We start from the raw sequence: 19,319 nt of genomic DNA, 5'->3' as shown, positions 1-19,319 counted from the left end.
TACAATAAACCATTGAAATATTGGGGCAACATAAGGGGTATTAACCTTCAGGCAAACCTTTAATACAGTCTCAGTCATGACAAGAAGCCAATTCATTTCAGCCTACAAAGGGAATGGATTTGGATCAGAGTCACGACACAGAATATGTTGAAAAAAGCAGTTTTCAAGGTTAGCTTGACCTCTAAGGGAAAAAAAGAAGAAGAGAGAGCTAGGCAATCTTATTATGCCACTATCCAGTTTTTTTTTATGTCCGTCTCTTCTGCCAGCTGTATAAGTTCTGCACCTCTGATTACTGACCTAAGCGAAACGTTATTCCGACTCTGGAATTTTGTCAAAACGCCTGCAATAAAGAGCTATGTCACGATTATAATATACCTCTCCTGAATGCAATTGTCTTATGCTAGGAGTGCTGAGGCAGCGCAACAACATTGCACTGTGTACAATCATTCCTAGAGACTTTTGCTGCCAAATGAACGTCGCTAAGCTATATAAGTCACAGCATGTTTTCATTTTATTATGTCAAAATATTATTCACAGAGTCACACGCTAAAATCCCATTACATACTCTTAATGTCCTCTGTGTTACGGCGTGATACATCTTCAAGTCAAGCACTTCAACTGAAATTTTATGGACTATTAAATTTGCATAAAACCAATGCAGTGGAGATTTAAAGTGTAACTTGACGCTATGACAAAAGAACATAATCTACCTCTAGGGCAGAGAAATGTCTATTGCTTATGAATAATATAGAGAAATCAACCGCCGGGCATACGAGAATTCTGTCGTGTCCCGTGGTAAGACACATTCTGCCAGTTAACGCAGCACCGGCAGAAACTACCCATTATGCAAATCATTTAATTTTAAAAAATACGTGTAATGAGGAAAAACTGTGTCATTCTTGATGAAGACGGAAAGGAAAAATTAACTTAAGTGGATTCAGTGCCTTTGGTTTTGACATGATCATTAATCCGTAAGTACAAAACAGTGTTTAACACTGATTAACATCTCTGCAAAAAAAACAAACTACATTTACATTGTGTCAACAAAAAATGCCTTATGACACTCACGACCAGTTCAATGAAAGCACGTTTACATTTTACTTCTGCAGTTTAGTATCGCTGATATACTTTTAGAAATGTTGTTTGTCATTTTATTACGTTTATTACGTTTTTTTTTATTAACATACTACTAATTACAATTTTTTATTAAAATTTTAGTGTATTTTCATCAAACATTTATATGTTGAATTATTAATACTATCACAGTAGCTCTGGTGATTAATTAATGTTTAATCACATCCAGAACAAATGTTTTTGTTTACATATGTCTGTGTAATGTTTATTATACATAAAAATACAAACACATAAAAATTTATTTTTGTGAAAAAATGTGCATATATTTAATATCACCGTGTATAACACTGTGCACATCAATTCTCCCGTTTCCACCAGAACTGTCCGTCTGGAGCTCCACAGGGTCTAGATACATGGCCGGGCTGCTATAGCCAAACCTTTGGTCACTCGTGCCGATGCCACATGTCGGTTTCAATGGTGCCAGCAGTGAAAATCTTGGACTGTGGAGCATGTGAAACATGTATTCTTCTCTGATGAGTAAACCTTAGCTGTCTTTCCCACATCTGGTAGAGTTGCAGAGTGGAGAAGCCCCAAAGAAGCGTACCACCCAGACTGTTGCGCGCCCAGAGTGAAGCATGGGGGTGGGTCAGTGATGGTTTGGGCTGCGATATCACGGCATTCCCTAGACCCAATACTTGTGCTAGATGGACGCTTCACTGCCAAACTACCAAACCATTCTGGATGACCATGTGCATCCAACGGTTCAAACATTGTATCCTGAAGGCGGTGCCATGTATAATGCACCAATACACACAGCAAGTCGTATGATGAACATGAAAGTGAAGCTGAACATCTCCCATGGCCTGCACAGTCACCAGATCTAAATATCATTGAGACACTTTGGGGTGTTTTGGAGGTGCCAGGAAACGTTTTCCTCTACCAGCAACGCATAGTGACCTGGCCACTATTCTACAAGAAGAACAACTCAGAGTCCATTTGGCCACTGTGCAGGACTTGAATCTATCATTCCCAAGACGAACTGATTCTGTATTGGCCGCAAAAGGAGGCTCTACACCATACTAATGAATTATTGTGGTCATTTCAGTTTAATTATCCGACCTGTATGTACATAATAATTATACACGGCACACATAAACAAAACCTTTGGATGTGATTAATCATTTGACAGTACTTATATAGGTAGATCGAAGGATAGATAGATAGATAAGGGTGTGTGTGCGTGTTGTTGGTTTAGTCAATTTATTAGCTTTTTAAAAATTATATTATATTTACTATAATAACCCTTTTTTATTCATTGGTTTCAGTGAGCAGTTATCCACCAATTAGCGCAATAATATTGAGAATCCTTGGTGTCATTTTTAACAAGCAAATTAGTTGCGTCACTAAGAGCCTTTCAGCTCAGATCTGCTGCTAAATTCAAAGAGTTTCTTTTTCAAAAGGACTTGGAAACAATCCCGGCTTGATTACTCCAACTATACGCAGGCAGGCCCATCGCATTCACATCTCCAGATGCTTTATCACGAATCAAAACTAAGAGATCACATCTTCCTTATCAGAATCCAATTAGCCATTACCAACGCAATCACAATTTTGCTTTTAGTTAAAGAAGCAGCTTAAGTGTGGTATTTTCCCGCAGTATATTTGTAAACTCCTTCATCTATACTCTGCCCCGAGGTCATGCAATCAACTTCCTCCTGTCCCGCACACGCTGCAAGGGAGATTTCTCAGTCCTGGAACGGTTTCTCAGCTCACATTAGATCCTTCTCCTCCTCTGGCACTTTTAAATCCAGCTTAAAGGTCCATTTTTTATTCTTTAGCTCTTAATTCTATGGAATTTTTTATGGGTTTCTTCTTATTCTATTATTTATATTGGATCAGACTTGACATGAAAATCCCTCTCTTTGTGACAGGATGACTTTTATATCCCGTGATTAAAATATAATGGTAAAAAAAAAAAAAAAAAAAAATGTATTTAAGTGTTTGGTGATATTAAAATGTATAAAAACGATCAGCCAAAACATTAACCTGAAAAGAAAAAGCTACGATAATCTTGACAGGAGTTTAATCTTGCCCCAAACCGACGAGTCTTGCAGCAGCCTCGCTTGATTTTAAGTCTAATATAGTAAACGCTTGTCATGCAAACCGAAATGGCACACAAAGTCTTTAATAATCTCTCCCAAAGTGCTTATTGACTTTGGCGACAGCAATGTAAATCACTAGATTAACCACAAAATACTGTTCCTTGTAGTCCATCTGCTTCAGCCTCATCTCCACCCTCCCCTCTGAGTCCCGGTATAGGATGGAGAAACCCTCGCCACCAAAATCGTATGATACCGTGTCTTGACTTGCTTTTGTCATCACAACAGGAGCGCTGACGCACCAAAAAGGCTGCTTGGCTTCATCCGTCACAGTGAGGTTGATCATGCAGCAGTCCTGGAGACAGCAATTAGAAAACCTCCTAATATTAGTATTAAGTGCTGTGAATAGGAAAGTGAGGATGATTGGACCGATGTAGTGCTTCTGTACCTTTATAGTTCCGTGTAAAGCTTCAGTCCTCCAAGGCAAGCTGACATCTCCAACCAGGTAAGTATTTGAGGATCTGTTATTTTCACTGATCACTTCCAGTGGAAGATAACCGTCACAAATCTGATCTGAAGAGTAAAAAAAAACAAAGATGTGAGCTTCGTTATTTTCTGGCCGTCCACCAATATAAGATTGTCCACCAAAGATATAATGAGCACAAATTTTATTTATTTTTTATCATTGTTTTTTTTAATTAAAATAATACTAATAATAACAACCGAAAACACAAACTCGTGCAGACCGTCGTTTACTGCAAAAATGCCTCCATCGAGATTTGATCTGATACGATCGGTTATGTTTGGATGTGATTGGTTCATGCGATAAATCCCGCCTCTAGTTTTCGTGCTCTCTCTTGGCCTGAATGAAGTATATGACGGTGTTATTGACTAAATATTAAGTAAACTACTCACCCGCTTAGATCTATCACTGTTATATGCGTCACGTCTGGATAAAACTTGAAATGTTCTGAAAAATGGCTGTCAGCTATGACATGTAACTTTGTGTCTGTGGGAGAAGCTACTTACACTAACTGTGCCCATAAATGTAACGTGCATTAACAAGTCCAGTGGTGTAGAAAGTGAATTGTGGGCCAAGCTCATTTGTGATTCTAGGTTTGATTCCACAATTTACAAAACTTTTTTCAAATCTTGTATCAAACTGGGTAGGTGTACGGAGGGCTTATATTGTCCCAATATGGTTGGTTCCATTTAATAATTTGGAATTAAAATTATAATTTACACTCAACATTTTATTATAGCAATGTAGGAATAGTAGTTTTAGCAAGAGAAGTTTACAGTGGATTGTGTTGAACAGAGCATGCTTTAAAGAAAAAAGTGATAGAAAAAGTGATGAAACCATTCTAATATGCCAATTTGCCTCTGGTTTACCAAAAAAATATACATATGGAGTAATAATCATATGAATAAAATTTTACATTTTAAAATGCATTAAAACAGAAAACAATTATTTAAAATGGTAATGCTATTTCAAAATATGACTGTTTATATAAATATTCTTTAAAGAAAAAATAGGATGAATATATAATAATGATTTATATGTTAAAATTATATAAATGTTATGCTTCATACATAATATTTGTAGATAAAAATGCTTAAATACACTATTTAAGCGTAAGGGCATCTATCATATTTTTTAGAATCTAGTGCCATCTACTGTCAACAATCTAGTACCATCAACTGTCCAGGAATCTACAAAAAAAAAAAATAATAAAAACTATGTAAACTATCAGTTTAATAAAACCACTATAAATGATTTGACCCTTAATTTGAATTTGTTTTTACTAGAGTGCACAATGTCTGCTTTTACCTCTTCTGCAAAACAGCTGGGAAAAGCGGTCAGACATGATGACTCTCACTGTATCGTGCAGTTCAATGTAAGCAGCGTATCCATGGAGACCATACTCCGGGTCCACATCATCAAACAAAGCACTGACTCCAGCCGCTGGACGTGGACTAGGGGTGTGAACGAGGCATAAAGAAAAGAAAGAAAGAAGGAGATTGACTACAAAGTGGGTGTCAATTTACCTTTTCACACTGAGGACTGTGGAGACAGAATGTTACTAAAACAGGTGGTGTAACAACTGATGAGTCAGAGCTGTACAGTGTTCCGCTTCACCAGAAGATGGAGTTATTACACCATCAAACTGTACTGACGGTGATATATAACTGACATTTAGGTTAGGATATGCACAGACACATCTGCGATTAAAAAAAAGAATGAGAGAGAGAGAGAGAGAGAGAGAGAGAGAGAGAGAGAGAGAGAGAGAGAGGGATCAGAAAAAAATAAACCAAAGGGATTAAGAAAATGAAATACATATTACATTTTTAGAAAGGCTTTATCGGGGGCCAGTGCAAATAGTCAATCTGTCAATGCAACAACAACAAAAAAAGATAATGATAAGAGTAAGTAAACCAGTACCTAATAGATGCATGAAGACTTCTTTCTACAAGTCTGTGATTGTGCAAGTTCACCATGATAAAAGCAATTTCCCATTGGTCCTGTGTAAGAAGCACGTATTTAATTATTGTTCCATTATTATTTTTATAATTACGAATACTACCAATAATAATAATTATAATTAGAGTACACTAATCATTATTAATCACATCCAAAATAAAAGTGTTTGTTTATACATGTGTACTGTGTATAAATAAGCGTATATACTTTTAAATATTTTAGTACACATGCATATATTATTAAAAAAAAAAAAAAAGAAAAAACAAGCTTGTTTACACTACTATTACACTACTATTCATGTATTTAATTTTAGTTATTTTTTAAAAGCTTTTAAATGTAGTCTGTTATTGTATGCTCACTATGGCTCCATTTCTTCACACAAAAATACAGTAATGTATTACAGTTTAAAATGACTGATTTTTACTTTACATTTTTTTTTTGAATGAAGCTGAATAGTCTGCATCATTACTCCATTCTTCAGTATCTAATAAACATTAAAAATTCTAATATTCGGATTTGTAAAAAAAAAAGTTTTATTAAATGTTAATGTTTGTTTTACGTTTTGATGAGTAACAGTAACAGCATTCAAAATAACAGCATTCATATTAAATATAAATATATACATTTTGTTTTGTAAAATGGAAAAGTCTTAATTTAGTCTTTTAATCAATTATTGCATGATTGCTGATTAAAAGTATTATTTTATTTCAATATCATTATGAAATCATAAGATATCATAATAAAATGTAAAACATCAAATGTAACAAGCAAAAAAAACAAGCAAAACAATAAATATATAGTTGTACATAAATGAAAAAAATGTCCACATACAAAATGAACTCCAGAATTAGATAATACCTTCCAGAATCCCAAAGTTACGCCCTGTCCAACATACAGCATCTTGACAATCTTGTCTGAAACACACACTTCACAGTGATCTCCTTGTAGCTTTATTTTGGACATAACTGATTTCCAGCATGGCCTGAAAGACACAAGAGCGAAGTAGCTGCATCACTCATTTAGTTTGAGGTGAAGCTGTACCTGTGTATTTTTGGCACCTAGCACACCTGTAAGGAGCAGGACAATCGAGGGGCACCCGCAACACTCCGTGAAGCTCAAGGGAGGTGAGCTGGTTGAAAGGAGGCCAAGTGACAGCCCCCCAGAACACGAAAACAGCCGTACCGCTGAAGGAGGCATGAGACTGCTCAAAGGTGCTCCGCCGTCCTCTCCCATCAGTCACTGTGATCTCCCATGTAATGCACAGACTCCTGCCAGACACGCATGACACAAACCCCAACTGACACCTCTGCTCTCAGATCATTTAAGGGCAATGGCTTTTTTGTTGTTTTCTTGAAGAAGAGGGGAATGCAAGATCAAGAAAACATGAAGGTATCAAAGCCAACGATAAGCTGATGAAAATAATGTTTAATCTTTATGTGCATCTTGTTTTCCTGAAACATCCTTAAAACAAGATACACTTCTTTACTCGCAAAACCCCCCAAAAAAGTATGTTACTAACTATAACTACAAGGTTACATTGTGTTTCAGAAGTAAGTAGTGCTGTCAAATGATTAATCGTATTCAAAATAATTCACATAATTGATGAAAATAGTGACACGTACATTTTTGTTATTGTATTGTATATATAAATATATTTAATATACAAACAACACATTTTCCCTGAATATATACATATGTACATAATCGATACACACACGGACTAATAAATTGTGTAAACAAAAACCTTTATTTTGGATGCAATTAACTGTTTATTAATTGCGTTTTTAAGTATGTTTCAAAAAATCTAAAAAGGTAAAAATTGAGGTTAAGACTTAATAAATAATATAAACAGTAAAAATGGTTCAACCACTTCCAATGTTCTGAAATATGAACATTTTATGATAATGTTGTTTTTAGAAACTATATTTTAAATGTAATTAATAATAATATATCCATCCATCTACACACACACACATATATACATACACATTATATATATATATATATATATATATATATATATATATATATATATATATATATATATTTATTAAAAAAATTCTAAACTTTAAATATGAAAACTGAAAGATTAACTGACAAACAACACTTACAAATACTATTGACTGATTAACTGACTGCCTGGCTAATTGATTAATTGACACAGGTACTGTTGTTAACATAAATTAATTGATTAAGAGCAGGGTAGTGTCTGTTTGGCAAGATACTAGCAATGAATGATATTAATTCTGAAAGAAGCGGGGGCATTAGATTGGGGAAATACCGAATATGATGCATCACGCGCCGGGCATTGGCATCATATGATATCAATTAATGCTGTAAAACGAGATACAAGCAGAGTCCCAGAGAGATTAATAGCTGTTGTTTGTGTCTGCAAGTCAGTGGAGATGATTATTACCGAAGTAAATCTCATCCTTCGGTGTCTTTGTAACTGAGGAACCTATGGGGATTTGTCTGGGCAAGAGGTAGGGGCCAAGCAATTTATTTCTACAATTCACCCAGCCTTCTGAGGGGACCACAATTATTTTCATTCCCCCTGTATGCCACACGCTCTTTGAGTCGAAAAATTGAGTGGCCCGGCAGCTCTAATCAGAGGTTAAGACAACAGCACGCTGTGGCCTGCAGATCATCAAGCGTGTTTCCGTATCCCATCGCCCAGGAGCACAGAGCAAATCTAAGACGCTGACTCTCACACTCACCTTTAATAAGCCCAGACACTGCAGGAGGGAAAAACACACCCTGACATATATCTGACGGGGAATATGCCATCTTCAACAGATTAGACAGGTCACAACGAAGACAATATTTTGACTACAAAGTCTTGTTGTGTATTACTAAATGTAGATGTGGGGACGTACAAAAAGAGGGGCGAAAGAACTAAATCAAAACAACTGCAAACACGCAAACCACAACCGAACATAGTTCATGAGTACATATTTATATAAAGAAACCGATCACGTGTCACCATGCCAGACCAATGCTCTCCTCGTATTAAAAAAGGGTAAGAACTGTGAAATGAAAAGGGATTTTAGGAGGCACTGAATGTAAGATCTACACATTTGTGACCCTGGACCACAAAACCAGTCATAAGTGTACATTTATACAACTTTGTAAAATCTAGAATATGAGGGTGCAAAAAAAAAAAAAAAAAAAAATACTGAGCAAAGTTGTCTAAAGATTCTTGGCAATGCATATTCCTAATCCAAAACTTTTAATTAAAAGTTTGAATATATTTGCGGTAGGAAATTTACTAAATAACTTCATGGAACACGATCTTTACTTAATATCCTAATCATTTTGGCAAAAAAAAGAAAAATCGATAATTTTGACCCATATGCAGTATATTTTTGGCTACTGCTACAAATATACTCCGTCGACTTAAGACTGGTTTTATGGTAAAGGTTCAAATTTAATTAAGTGAAGTCACAAATAAACAACAACAAAAAACTCTCTCTAACCTTATGACATCCTCTGTATGTCGTGGCAGTCCTGAATAAGGGTCAATGCGTTTTAGTTTTGTTCTCCATTTGTTTACATTCAGGCCGGCAGTTTCTTTGAAGAATGCATTTCTCCAGTATCCCTTTGGCCTCTCCTGCACACCGAGATCATGTATCGCCCGACCTTCTCGACCGGCTTTCTTCTTTTTCATACAGTCGCGGATGTAAAACTGATACCACATAAAACTGCAAGGACAACCCGGATGAGGACATAGGGTTTTTATTCATTTTTGAACTTTGAGAGAAAGATAAACAAACTCACTCACTTGCTGTTGGAGAGTTCCTGGAAATGCTTGTTGACTAAACCAATGCAGAAAAGAGACCCAGGATCCAAGTACGAGAAAATCCTGAGAATGATTTCCGGGGGCATCCTAGCTTAAGTCAGACAGACAGATAGATAGATAGATAGATAGACAGATAAATAGACAGATAGATAGACAAACAGACAGATAGATAGATAGATAGATAGATAGATAGATAGATAGATAGATAGATAGATAGATAGACAGAGAGACAGACAGACAGATAAATAGACAGATAGATAGACAGACAGACAGAGAGACAGATAGATAGACAGAGAGATAGACAGATAGATAGATAGATAGATAGACAGACAGATAGATAGATAAACAGACAGAAGAGACAGATAGATAGATAGATAGACAGACAGAGAGATAGACAGACAGAGAGATAGACAGACAGAGAGATAGACAGACAGATAGACAGATAGATAGACAGATAGATAAACAGACAGACAGAGACAGATAGATAGATAGACAGATAGATAGACAGACAGACAGATAGATAGATAGATAGATACAGTGGCAAAGAAAAAGTATGTGAAGCTTTTGGAATTTCATGGTTTTCTGAATAAATTTGTCATAAAATTTTAGATCTTCAGACAGATAGATAAAAAACGATCTTTCTTGTCTTTATTGAACACAATCATTCAACATTCAAGATAGATAGATAGAGACCTGGAGCAGGAGAGATAATAGACAGACAGAGAGATTAGACAGATAGACAGAGAGATAGATAGATAGATAGATAGATAGATAGATAGATAGACAGACAGACAGACAGACAGACAGACAGACAGCCAAAGACAGGCAGATAGATAGATAGACAGATAGATAGATAGATAGATAGATACTAAAAGAACAGATAGAGTTTGCAAAAGAGATAGACAGCATTACAAGAAAGGGCAGACAGATAGATCATTTTGCTGCATCAGGGCCTGGCCAGCTTGCAATCATTGAGGGGAAGATGAATCCCAACTATATCAGATTCTTAGATAATGAGAATGTCTGATAGATAGCTGACTGTGTAGAAAGATAAAGACAGCCAAGTCAGACAGATAGACAAAGAATATGACAGAGCTAGACAGAACAGAGATGTGCAGGTCTGAGACAGAATGATAGATTCTAGTTTCACTTTCTTAGAATGAGTTCAATAAAGACAAGAAAGATCAGATTTTTTTGTGTTATTATTTTTAGATGTCATACCAATGAATTAGATGAAGATGATAAAATTTTATGACACATTTATTTGAAATTCCAAAATCACAACTTTTTCTTGCCACTGTAGATAGATAGATAGATGCACAGACAGACAGACAGACAGACAGACAGACAGACAGACAGACAGATAGATAGATAGATAGATAGATAGATAGATAGATAGATAATGTGCTTAAACATAAACCTACTTAATTCGATATTTTAAACTAACAATGATTCCTTTATTTAATTTAATTCTAGAGAAAAGAGTCACTCACGGTGAAGCTAGTTAAGCTACTCGCAAAACTTGCCTTTCAAATGATTTTTCACTAGTTCTTTCTTTGCGTTTGGATGTCATTCTGTAGACTGATGGATGTTGTGGAGTTGCTTTTCTTTGTTTCCTGAGAAAATTAAACAAACACACCGAAACGATCCAGCAGAGCTCTGCAGTGTAAAAAAAAACATTAGCTTAAAGCCCGAATGACGTTAAATAACAGAAGTAACAACAACCTGGGTATGGATTTTGATTTAATAACCGAGGGTTGCCCGGCATCTCGCCTCTGGGCATTCATGGATGGCGAAGACATAATTCGTATCTCTTCTGAAGCGTCTTTAAGCGCCTCTGAGTGTGTTGTTTTTTTCAGCCGCGCTCTTCCGGCGTCTCTCTGTCAAGGCAACCAGTCCGGCCAAACACTTTAATCCCACTACACAGGGCGCACCGCAGACTGGTGTATTTTAATGGGTCTAGTCCACGCTGTAGGATATTAAACAGTTAGACCAAGAGTTATACCATGTTATTATGAAAAAAAAAAACTACTACACACAACTACAACTACAACTACATTCTTCTACTAACAGGTGATGTCATTATCTGGCGAGTTTCCGCCACGAACAGGCCAGGAGCGGAAGTGTCGTTTTAGAACGACCACAAACTGAGAAGTTTTCAAACTAGGACCCACGAACACCATGAGAGCCGCGTGGGGGTGCTAATGCTACGTGAACAATTTGAGAGTAACAAAACGCTGAATGTGTTTTTCTTTATATACCTTGAGTCATATGCCAATGTATGTTTTAATTCACTCGTCCATTTGTCTTTTTCCGCATCAAATCAGATACGTAATAATTTAGCCTTACATTGCTCACCATTGGATCCTCCGCAGTGAATGGGTACCGTCATAATAAAAACAGTTGTTAAAAAACATAATCCACAAGTGATCCACATTCCTCCAGTCCATAATATCTTCAAAAACTGCATATATGTAAAAAAAAAAAAAAATCCATCATCAAGGCATTAACTTGATGATTCTGTCCATAATATGAGACCTTTCCTCTTCACTTGTAAACAGCGCTTGATCTGTGCATATTTCACTCCTTATTCAGAGGAGAGACTGGCAACTTTTTTCCACAGGAAATTTGAATGAAGGATTATTTTAGCCGGATTTCATCTCTGTCTCGGATTGCCTCAGGGGGGGTACGTTTTCAGCAAATTTTCATTTTTGAATGGTGAAAAACATTGAATGAAATTTTAAATAAAGCAAAAAAAAAAGTTTTTTTTGTTGTTTTTCATTTTACGGTTATCTAGGCAATCTCGAGAGTGATGATGGTCTGCTGCCTGTCAGATGAAATAGTCATAACATTCACAATAATGTAAGGGTTTTTCTTGGTTGGGGAGAGCTCTCTGTGGGCACAAACGGCTCTAGGCCCTGTGATACACAGGTCCCGATGACCACCCGGCTTGACATTTGATGTTTTCTTTCTTTCACTCGCCCTTCTGCAGGCCCTAGGTCAGCCGCTGCTCTCAGATACTCAACGTCAACCTCCGCAGACCCTGTCACTCTGCACCCACGGTGCGATTTGTGTCAAAAAAAGGTGCGTGGAAAGCCTGTGAAGATACATGATGTTGATTATGACTGGAATATGCATGATTTGTTACCTTACTTGACCTAACTGTTGCAGGTGAACTTTACTCGGAGTCTATTTTATAACCATTACTTAATAACATACAGCCAGGATAGTATTTGCTGTTATTTGCGGTTTCATAAATATCCTAATAGACAGGAACACCATATTGTGAAGTGCCTATTACATTTCAAATTTAATAAAGACACTCCATTGTGAATTAAAGCAGTATCCACTCTTTAGAAAGGCGCCAGCCGTGATTGCCTTGCATGATATTTCCAATTAGCAACTTTGAAGAGTGAGGGAAACTATTAATTAGGGAGGTTAAGAATGGGTTCAGTGGACATAACACATACAGAGTAGACCTGTCAAGCCCAGAATCGCACTTTATACACTTTATAAGCTTTCATAAAAGATAGAAAGCACGAAAATGATTGCAAGTAATGAAGTTTAAAGTTACAGAAGAAGCGCAATTAATGCATTCCACATGTTTGATTTTATTCGACAGTTAAAGTATAAATTAAACAATCAACTATTTATTTATTCACTCAATTACTCGCGAGTACTTTTTACAGGTTCAATTAAAAACATATGTCTATTTATGCAAGGAGCAGTTTTACTGTATACGCTCTAAAATAAAGGTTCTTTATTGTCATACTGTATATGGTTTCATGGAAAACTTTTAACATCCATTTCGCAAAAGCTTATGGCAGGTTTTATTTTATTATAATTTAAAAAAAATTATGTTCATCATACTAAGAAAAAATGGTTTAACCCTTAAGAAGCTTTTCGATAAGGATCCACGATCAATATTTATCTGCAACAAAGTAAAAAAAAAAATGCTAATCGCTTGTTAATCTTAATAAATAAATGAATAAATGCTGTAACAATCGTATTGTTCACTGATAGTTAATGTCGCACGCATTAACTGATGTCACTGTGAAGTGTTCACTGAAAGGAACCAGAAATCGCTTTTGGAACCTTAAAACAACACAGATAGAACAGTAACAGAGCAACTATGTTTCATAGTACAGTTTTTAGACGGTCTCATCTTGTGAGAGGCACTGGGGTTAATTTGTTAGACGGTGGAGCTTGGCACTTCTTCTCCACAGGGTGGAGCACAAGATGTTTGTCAGACTTTCAAGGCATTCCACCTGGATACTGACATTACTAAAGTGCACGTTTTGGTTTTCTGTTATTAATCTCTATATCATCCGCTTCAAATTCATCGCGGGTCTTCTTGCTGCATCTTATATGCAAAAATATGTTGGCAGTTGCTTCGTTAAAGAATACAGATGTTTCCAACAAATGGTTGATAAATTGGCTGTCAGTTGTGCGGACAAACTCTAAAATCCAAGATTCCGTCCGCGCCTGATTTTATTGTCCAGAAACGTCCGCTCCAGAATTATTACTGTACTTGAAAAGAAGGGATGGGCGTGAATCGCCCTCTAAAAGGATGAAAGAGCAATTGGTTTTCTCCACTCTTATTGGGTGCGCGCTTCACTCCTTCTCAAGACAGCTGAAAGAGCAGGAACACAGATTGCACCAACAATGGATTTAACAGGTAACATATTGGACGACGCGAAGTAGAAGCGAGGCAGAAGAAAACATACAAATACTAGGTTCCATGATACTGTTGTCGACATTTATCGATTTAATGCTATCTGCCGGGAAGGTGTGTGATTAATATAGAAGTGATGTTAACTGCGGAAGAGATGACGCGTAAAAAAAAAAAAACTTTTTTATTTTCTATTTTTGTTTAGGCGTTACGCGAGTTAAACGCGGTTGACCTTGTATTTTTGGTCGAGGTTTGATATTGCGTGTCCTTGCGCAATTTAATCTGGTCAATCATCGTATTGAGATGTTATCTAGTAAAATGTATTTTTGAGCGCTATTTCTTTTGTGTTTTGTTCTGATTTCTCGGGTTTCTTTGTCATTCAGGAACCATCGTGCAAATACTCTGAGCACCTTCAACTGATGCGCAAAGACGAAAAGAAAAGGAGTGTGTGACGGTGAGTTACAGAGAGAGAGAGAGAGAGAGAGAGAGAGAGAGAGAGAGAGAGAGAGAGAGAGAGAGAGGTTAGTTTGGACCAGGTGATAGAGCCACATCAAACCTCCAAGGGGCTGGTGGTTAAGATCAGTTTGCACAGGATTCTTGTTCCGATCATGGTGCCAGCAGCCTGTCCCGGACCCTTTGCCATGCTGGCTCTCGCCTTTCTCCTGGGATGTGGCATAGGGCTCTGTCTGGGCCAGAATGACACGGAGCCCATCGTTCTGGAGGGGAAGTGTCTGGTGGTGTGCGACTCCAACCCCTCTTCTGACGGAGGAGTCACCTCTTCGCTTGGGATATCTGTGCGCTCCGGCAGCGCCAAAGTGGCTTTTTCGGCAGTCAGAGGGACAAACCACGAGCCTTCGGAGATGAGCAACACGTCCATGACCATCTATTTCGACCAGGTCAGGTGTCCCGTTGATGACTTTGTAATCACAGGAACCGCATATGTAGGGCTCTTCTCGGGAATTTCAGCCAGAAACTTCACGAAGTGACAAACGCTTCTATTCTATTGGACGATGTACGTTTTTAAACAGTTTAGTTGCGTCTTTCAGGGTAATTGATATTATTTCATTAAACGCATGCAGTGTTGGTCAGATGTATGAAGTATGTATGAAGTTCCTAACAGTTCCCCTATATATATATATATACCTTAGTAGGAATGGCTTAGTTGCTAAATCGTTTTTATTGCCCGCACTGTCAAAAATGTTACATTTATCCCAAGTGTTTATATTAACAAGCGTGGCGTGTTTAGATTAACAATAACCGACCCGCCGTCATTAAAATCGACCTGTAGTAATTAAAACTGACCCGACGTGTTGACAGCTCTGGAATGCGCTTGTGGCAAGCCGATTTAACATGTAAACAATCGCGTTTTCGCAACCAGCGGTATAGTGATTTTATTTTCTTTTAATAGGCACTATTCCCAAACACACATAGTATTAAATAAGTACTAGTTCAGCTGGAACTACTACTAGTATCTAACTATTTAAATTGTTCCAAATAAGCAAAGAATAGTGCCGAAATGAAATTGCAAAACTGAATTATCGTTCAGCAATAATTGCAATATAATAATGAAACAACAGATTTCATATAATTCAATTGCCAAAAAAAAAACAGTAGACATTTTAACAATTTCTCTTGAATAAGTGTCTACTTAAGAGTTACAAAAACATTCGTTTTTTGGATTATCTTCAACTAATAATATATATAAATATCTAAAAGCAAAAATAGGTTATTTGCTGATTGTTCGACGGGAATAAATGTTGAGCAGCTTGCCACACTGCGCTCGAAGATCCGCATGTGCCGGCGTAAAATGGCAGAGCTAAAAGTAAACGTGATGTGTAGATTCGCACATTTTCATTTGCTAGCGGATCCGTAACGCGTCGTGTTGCTTTTATTTCAGGTATTAGTAAACATTGGCAATCATTTCGACCTAAAAGCGAGCGTGTTTACCGCGCCACGGAGAGGAATATACAGTTTCAGCTTTCACGTGGTCAAGGTCTACAACAGACAAACCATACAGGTGAGCAGAGCAGCATAATGTTGTTGTTTTTTTATGCACAAAATACAAATGAAGTCACCTCTCACACTGCGCGTTATTCGCGCGTCCCCGCGGAAAGCCCGTTCTCTGCTTTCAAAAGGACTAAAGTTGCGCTGTGTCCTGTTATTCAGGTGAACCTGATGCAGAACGAGTACCCGGTCATATCCGCTTTCGCCGGCGATCAGGATGTCACGCGGGAGGCGGCGAGTAACGGAGTTCTACTGATGGTGGAGCGCGAGGATCGGGTCTATCTCAAGTTGGAAAGAGGGAATCTAATGGGCGGATGGAAATACTCCACGTTCTCTGGATTTTTAGTCTTTCCTCTATAACTGACTCGCAGACTTGTTACTACAAGTAATATTTTCCAAGCGACCGAGGACGAACGAGTGTCAGTGCTTTGAACAAAACTGAAATCTAGCGAAACTGCGTATGGACGCGTCCACAGGGAGTTCCCGCCTTTTTTCGGACGCAGCGATTTTCAGCGGCGATTGTTTGGATTTTATCGATGGGAAACAGTCCGCAACTGACAGTTACCTGGACCACTATATAAACGAGAAGATATTTAAGACGAAGACGAACTTCAAATCCCGAACTAGGTGTATTTATCAGTGCTTTATTTTGTGTTTGTATAGCCTTAATGATTCGGCTTCCGTCCAGTGAGGTGTGTGGTGTGGAGCTGCGGAAGTGCTTTATGGCCCCAAAGCATTTTTGCACGAATGGAAGATTCCTGTTTTGTGCTGTCAATGATGTGTCGTTTGGATGCAGAACATACTGAAAATATGCCAAATGTAGGCCACCTGCTATACAGTGATTATAATGAGAAAAATATATATATATATATCATATATCAGCCAATGGAGACGTCTTAAAAACTTTTTGCTAGACATCTATCTAATTTATAAAATACATATTTACATTATGGTGTGTTCTACATTCCGGATAATAAGTAGCTTTGATTGATTTAGTGTTCAGTGACAATGCTCACAGATGTAAGTTGTGGAAAAAGAAAAGTCCCTATATAATGTCCCGCCTAATAAAATATTGTATTGTACACATATTTACTCAATCTTTTTATTATCGTTATTACTATTAACCTTGATTATTTTTCTAATGAATGATAAAATCGTACTAATGAATTGCGCATGCGCATTTTTCTTTGCTTGACTACAATGAAAAATAGCGGCGCTGTCCGTGGTGCTGAAGCAACGCTCAGACTTCAGAAATATTCTCAGATGTCTCAAGATTGGATAATAAACAACTATGTATGCTGCTCTAAACTAAATATATCGTTTATTTTTTGCAACCCTGAATCATTGTCTGTTCAGCAATTTTTTTAGCATAAAACCCTACAATCATTTCCAATTACTGACTATAACGATACCTACCTGAATGGATGGACTGAAGCAATGATAGTACCGTTAAATTAGCTTTAGTTTCCACCACTGCTGGCCTATTGAAAAACACACTCACACACATTCTCTGTCTTAATGCTTCATATACACACAATTTGTCTTTTTAGATTTTCCAACTTTCTCAATGCCTTGCGCTCTCTTATATGCTTATATCTCCATGTGCATGCACGAGTAGATCTGCGCGCGCACACACACACACACACACACACACACACACACACACACACAATGCTTGCTTGCTCTCTCTGATGTAGACATAAACACATGCATAGACATAAAGCACCAACAGAGCTGCATACAAATGCGAACATAAAGAAATATAGACATAAAGAACAGACATACATTAAGTGTATGTCACATTAGTTGGAATTGCTCTAAACAGAACTATAACAGTTCAGTTTTTTTTTTAAATAAAGCAAATAAATTACTGTCAGCCACATACAATTACGCGCACCTCTATTCATTTCCTCATTTGTAATATAATTTTAGCATTCCCCTCATTAAAAAAAGAAAAGTCAGGCTCTTCTATTTAAAAACTGGCATTTCAGTTCAAAACTGGCGTAGTTTGGTTCATCAAAAATTCTGTTTATTCATAAAAGGAAGCTGCTGCACAAAGGGTTAAAATTGATGCATACAAATAAGGTCTTCAGCTCTCTCCTTAATAGACCAAAGACGCTAAAAGTCTACGGTATTAGCTAGATCCTAGATCTTACGACATAATCATTTTAAAAGTGTAAGAAGCCGCAATGCGCGGCTCGTATGCGCTCCAACGCAAGCCACTTCGTTCTGAGATTGCTGAACTGTATGTGCACGTGTGTTCTGGTGTGTGTCATGAAGGGTAATCTGAGGCGTCAGTATTGTAATAAGGCCTGTCATGAGCCATGAGCGAACTGAAGAGGATGGAGGGTGACTGCTTCTTTTTCAGACGCACAGATCCAGACAGTCTATAGGTAAATATAATTCAAAGAATATTAGAATTGATTTAGAAATGAATAATTCGTTAATGTTTACCTTTGGCGGTGAATATAGCAGGGGAGGTATGGATTTCTAGATTTGAGATAATGTGTTTTTTGCGCAGAGACATTGAATGAGTAATTTGCTTAATTTCTGTCTTTGCTTTTTAAGCATTTGGATCAAAGCTTATAATTTACAGAAATTAGCTGCTACTTTATTTCCTAAAAATGACAACATTTTGCGTGTGTGTGTGTGTGTAGCATACGAAATGGAATAAAATAAAATTAGGCCACATATACGCATTCCTAATCTTCGACAATCAAAAGTTTCCCCTTCGTGCAATTTAATTATTTATTTGCCGAATTAATATTGCGGTTGTCGTGGTGTTATTTATGGTAGCAATATACGGTCCTAACCCCCGTAATCACGAAAGGCAGCTGGTGACCTCATAGTTCAGATCTCTGCACTGCTATTGGTCCTCAGACGGCGCATAACATCACCAGCAGATATTATTGGCAGGTCTCATTATGTTGTATTGGTTTCAAATGTAAAGAAAAATGAGGCCACTGGAGATATCCCTCTTCTGTTAAAATTGATTGTGGGGCGAGCAGCCTGTTGTCTGACACAGACTTATACACATCCCATTAAAGAAGGCAGATCATAAAACCCCCGGCGCAGTAAATTAGTGTACTCAAAGACATTTTTATGAGTGCACAGATGGCCAAACACTGTGCATTTTTAATTACGAAGAAAAAAAGTAGCAGCACCTTAAAATACTTTCTAAATTTATGT

The 19,319-nt window shown here is 37.3% G+C and overlaps 2 protein-coding genes across 3 annotated transcripts; one reads left to right on the top strand and one right to left on the bottom strand.

Moving 5' to 3' along the window:
* Nucleotides 1-3,051: 3,051 nt before the first annotated feature.
* On the bottom strand, nucleotides 3,052-11,557 carry fbxo15 (F-box protein 15). Its single transcript, XM_043226807.1, has 10 exons — nucleotides 11,180-11,557; nucleotides 10,981-11,070; nucleotides 9,437-9,541; nucleotides 9,132-9,356; nucleotides 6,723-6,923; nucleotides 6,514-6,637; nucleotides 5,617-5,696; nucleotides 5,005-5,150; nucleotides 3,622-3,746; nucleotides 3,052-3,528 (listed from the first exon to the last, which is right to left on the bottom strand). Exons 1-10 carry the CDS (start codon nucleotides 11,254-11,256, stop codon nucleotides 3,259-3,261), a joined length of 1,443 nt encoding a protein of 480 aa, XP_043082742.1. The 5' UTR covers nucleotides 11,257-11,557; the 3' UTR covers nucleotides 3,052-3,258.
* A 2,221-nt stretch (nucleotides 11,558-13,778) lies between these two features.
* On the top strand, nucleotides 13,779-17,218 carry cbln2b (cerebellin 2b precursor). Of its 2 annotated transcripts, none has more exons than XM_043225773.1 (4): nucleotides 13,779-14,132; nucleotides 14,510-15,022; nucleotides 16,024-16,143; nucleotides 16,293-17,218. In XM_043225773.1, the coding sequence occupies exons 2-4, from the start codon at nucleotides 14,735-14,737 to the stop codon at nucleotides 16,488-16,490; spliced, it is 606 nt and encodes a 201-aa protein (XP_043081708.1). In that variant the 5' UTR covers nucleotides 13,779-14,132; nucleotides 14,510-14,734; the 3' UTR covers nucleotides 16,491-17,218. The 2 variants fall into 2 exon arrangements, with proteins under 2 accessions (XP_043081708.1, XP_043081709.1); XM_043225774.1 differs by lacking the exon at nucleotides 13,779-14,132 and adding an exon at nucleotides 14,148-14,243.
* The last annotated feature ends 2,101 nt before the right edge of the window (nucleotides 17,219-19,319 follow it).

This window comes from Puntigrus tetrazona, chromosome 24 (assembly GCF_018831695.1).
Source record: "Puntigrus tetrazona isolate hp1 chromosome 24, ASM1883169v1, whole genome shotgun sequence".
Classification (NCBI taxonomy): Eukaryota; Metazoa; Chordata; class Actinopteri; order Cypriniformes; family Cyprinidae; genus Puntigrus; species Puntigrus tetrazona.
The sequence above is the reverse complement of the archived record's forward strand: the minus strand, read 5'-3'. Positions and strand labels throughout refer to the sequence as shown.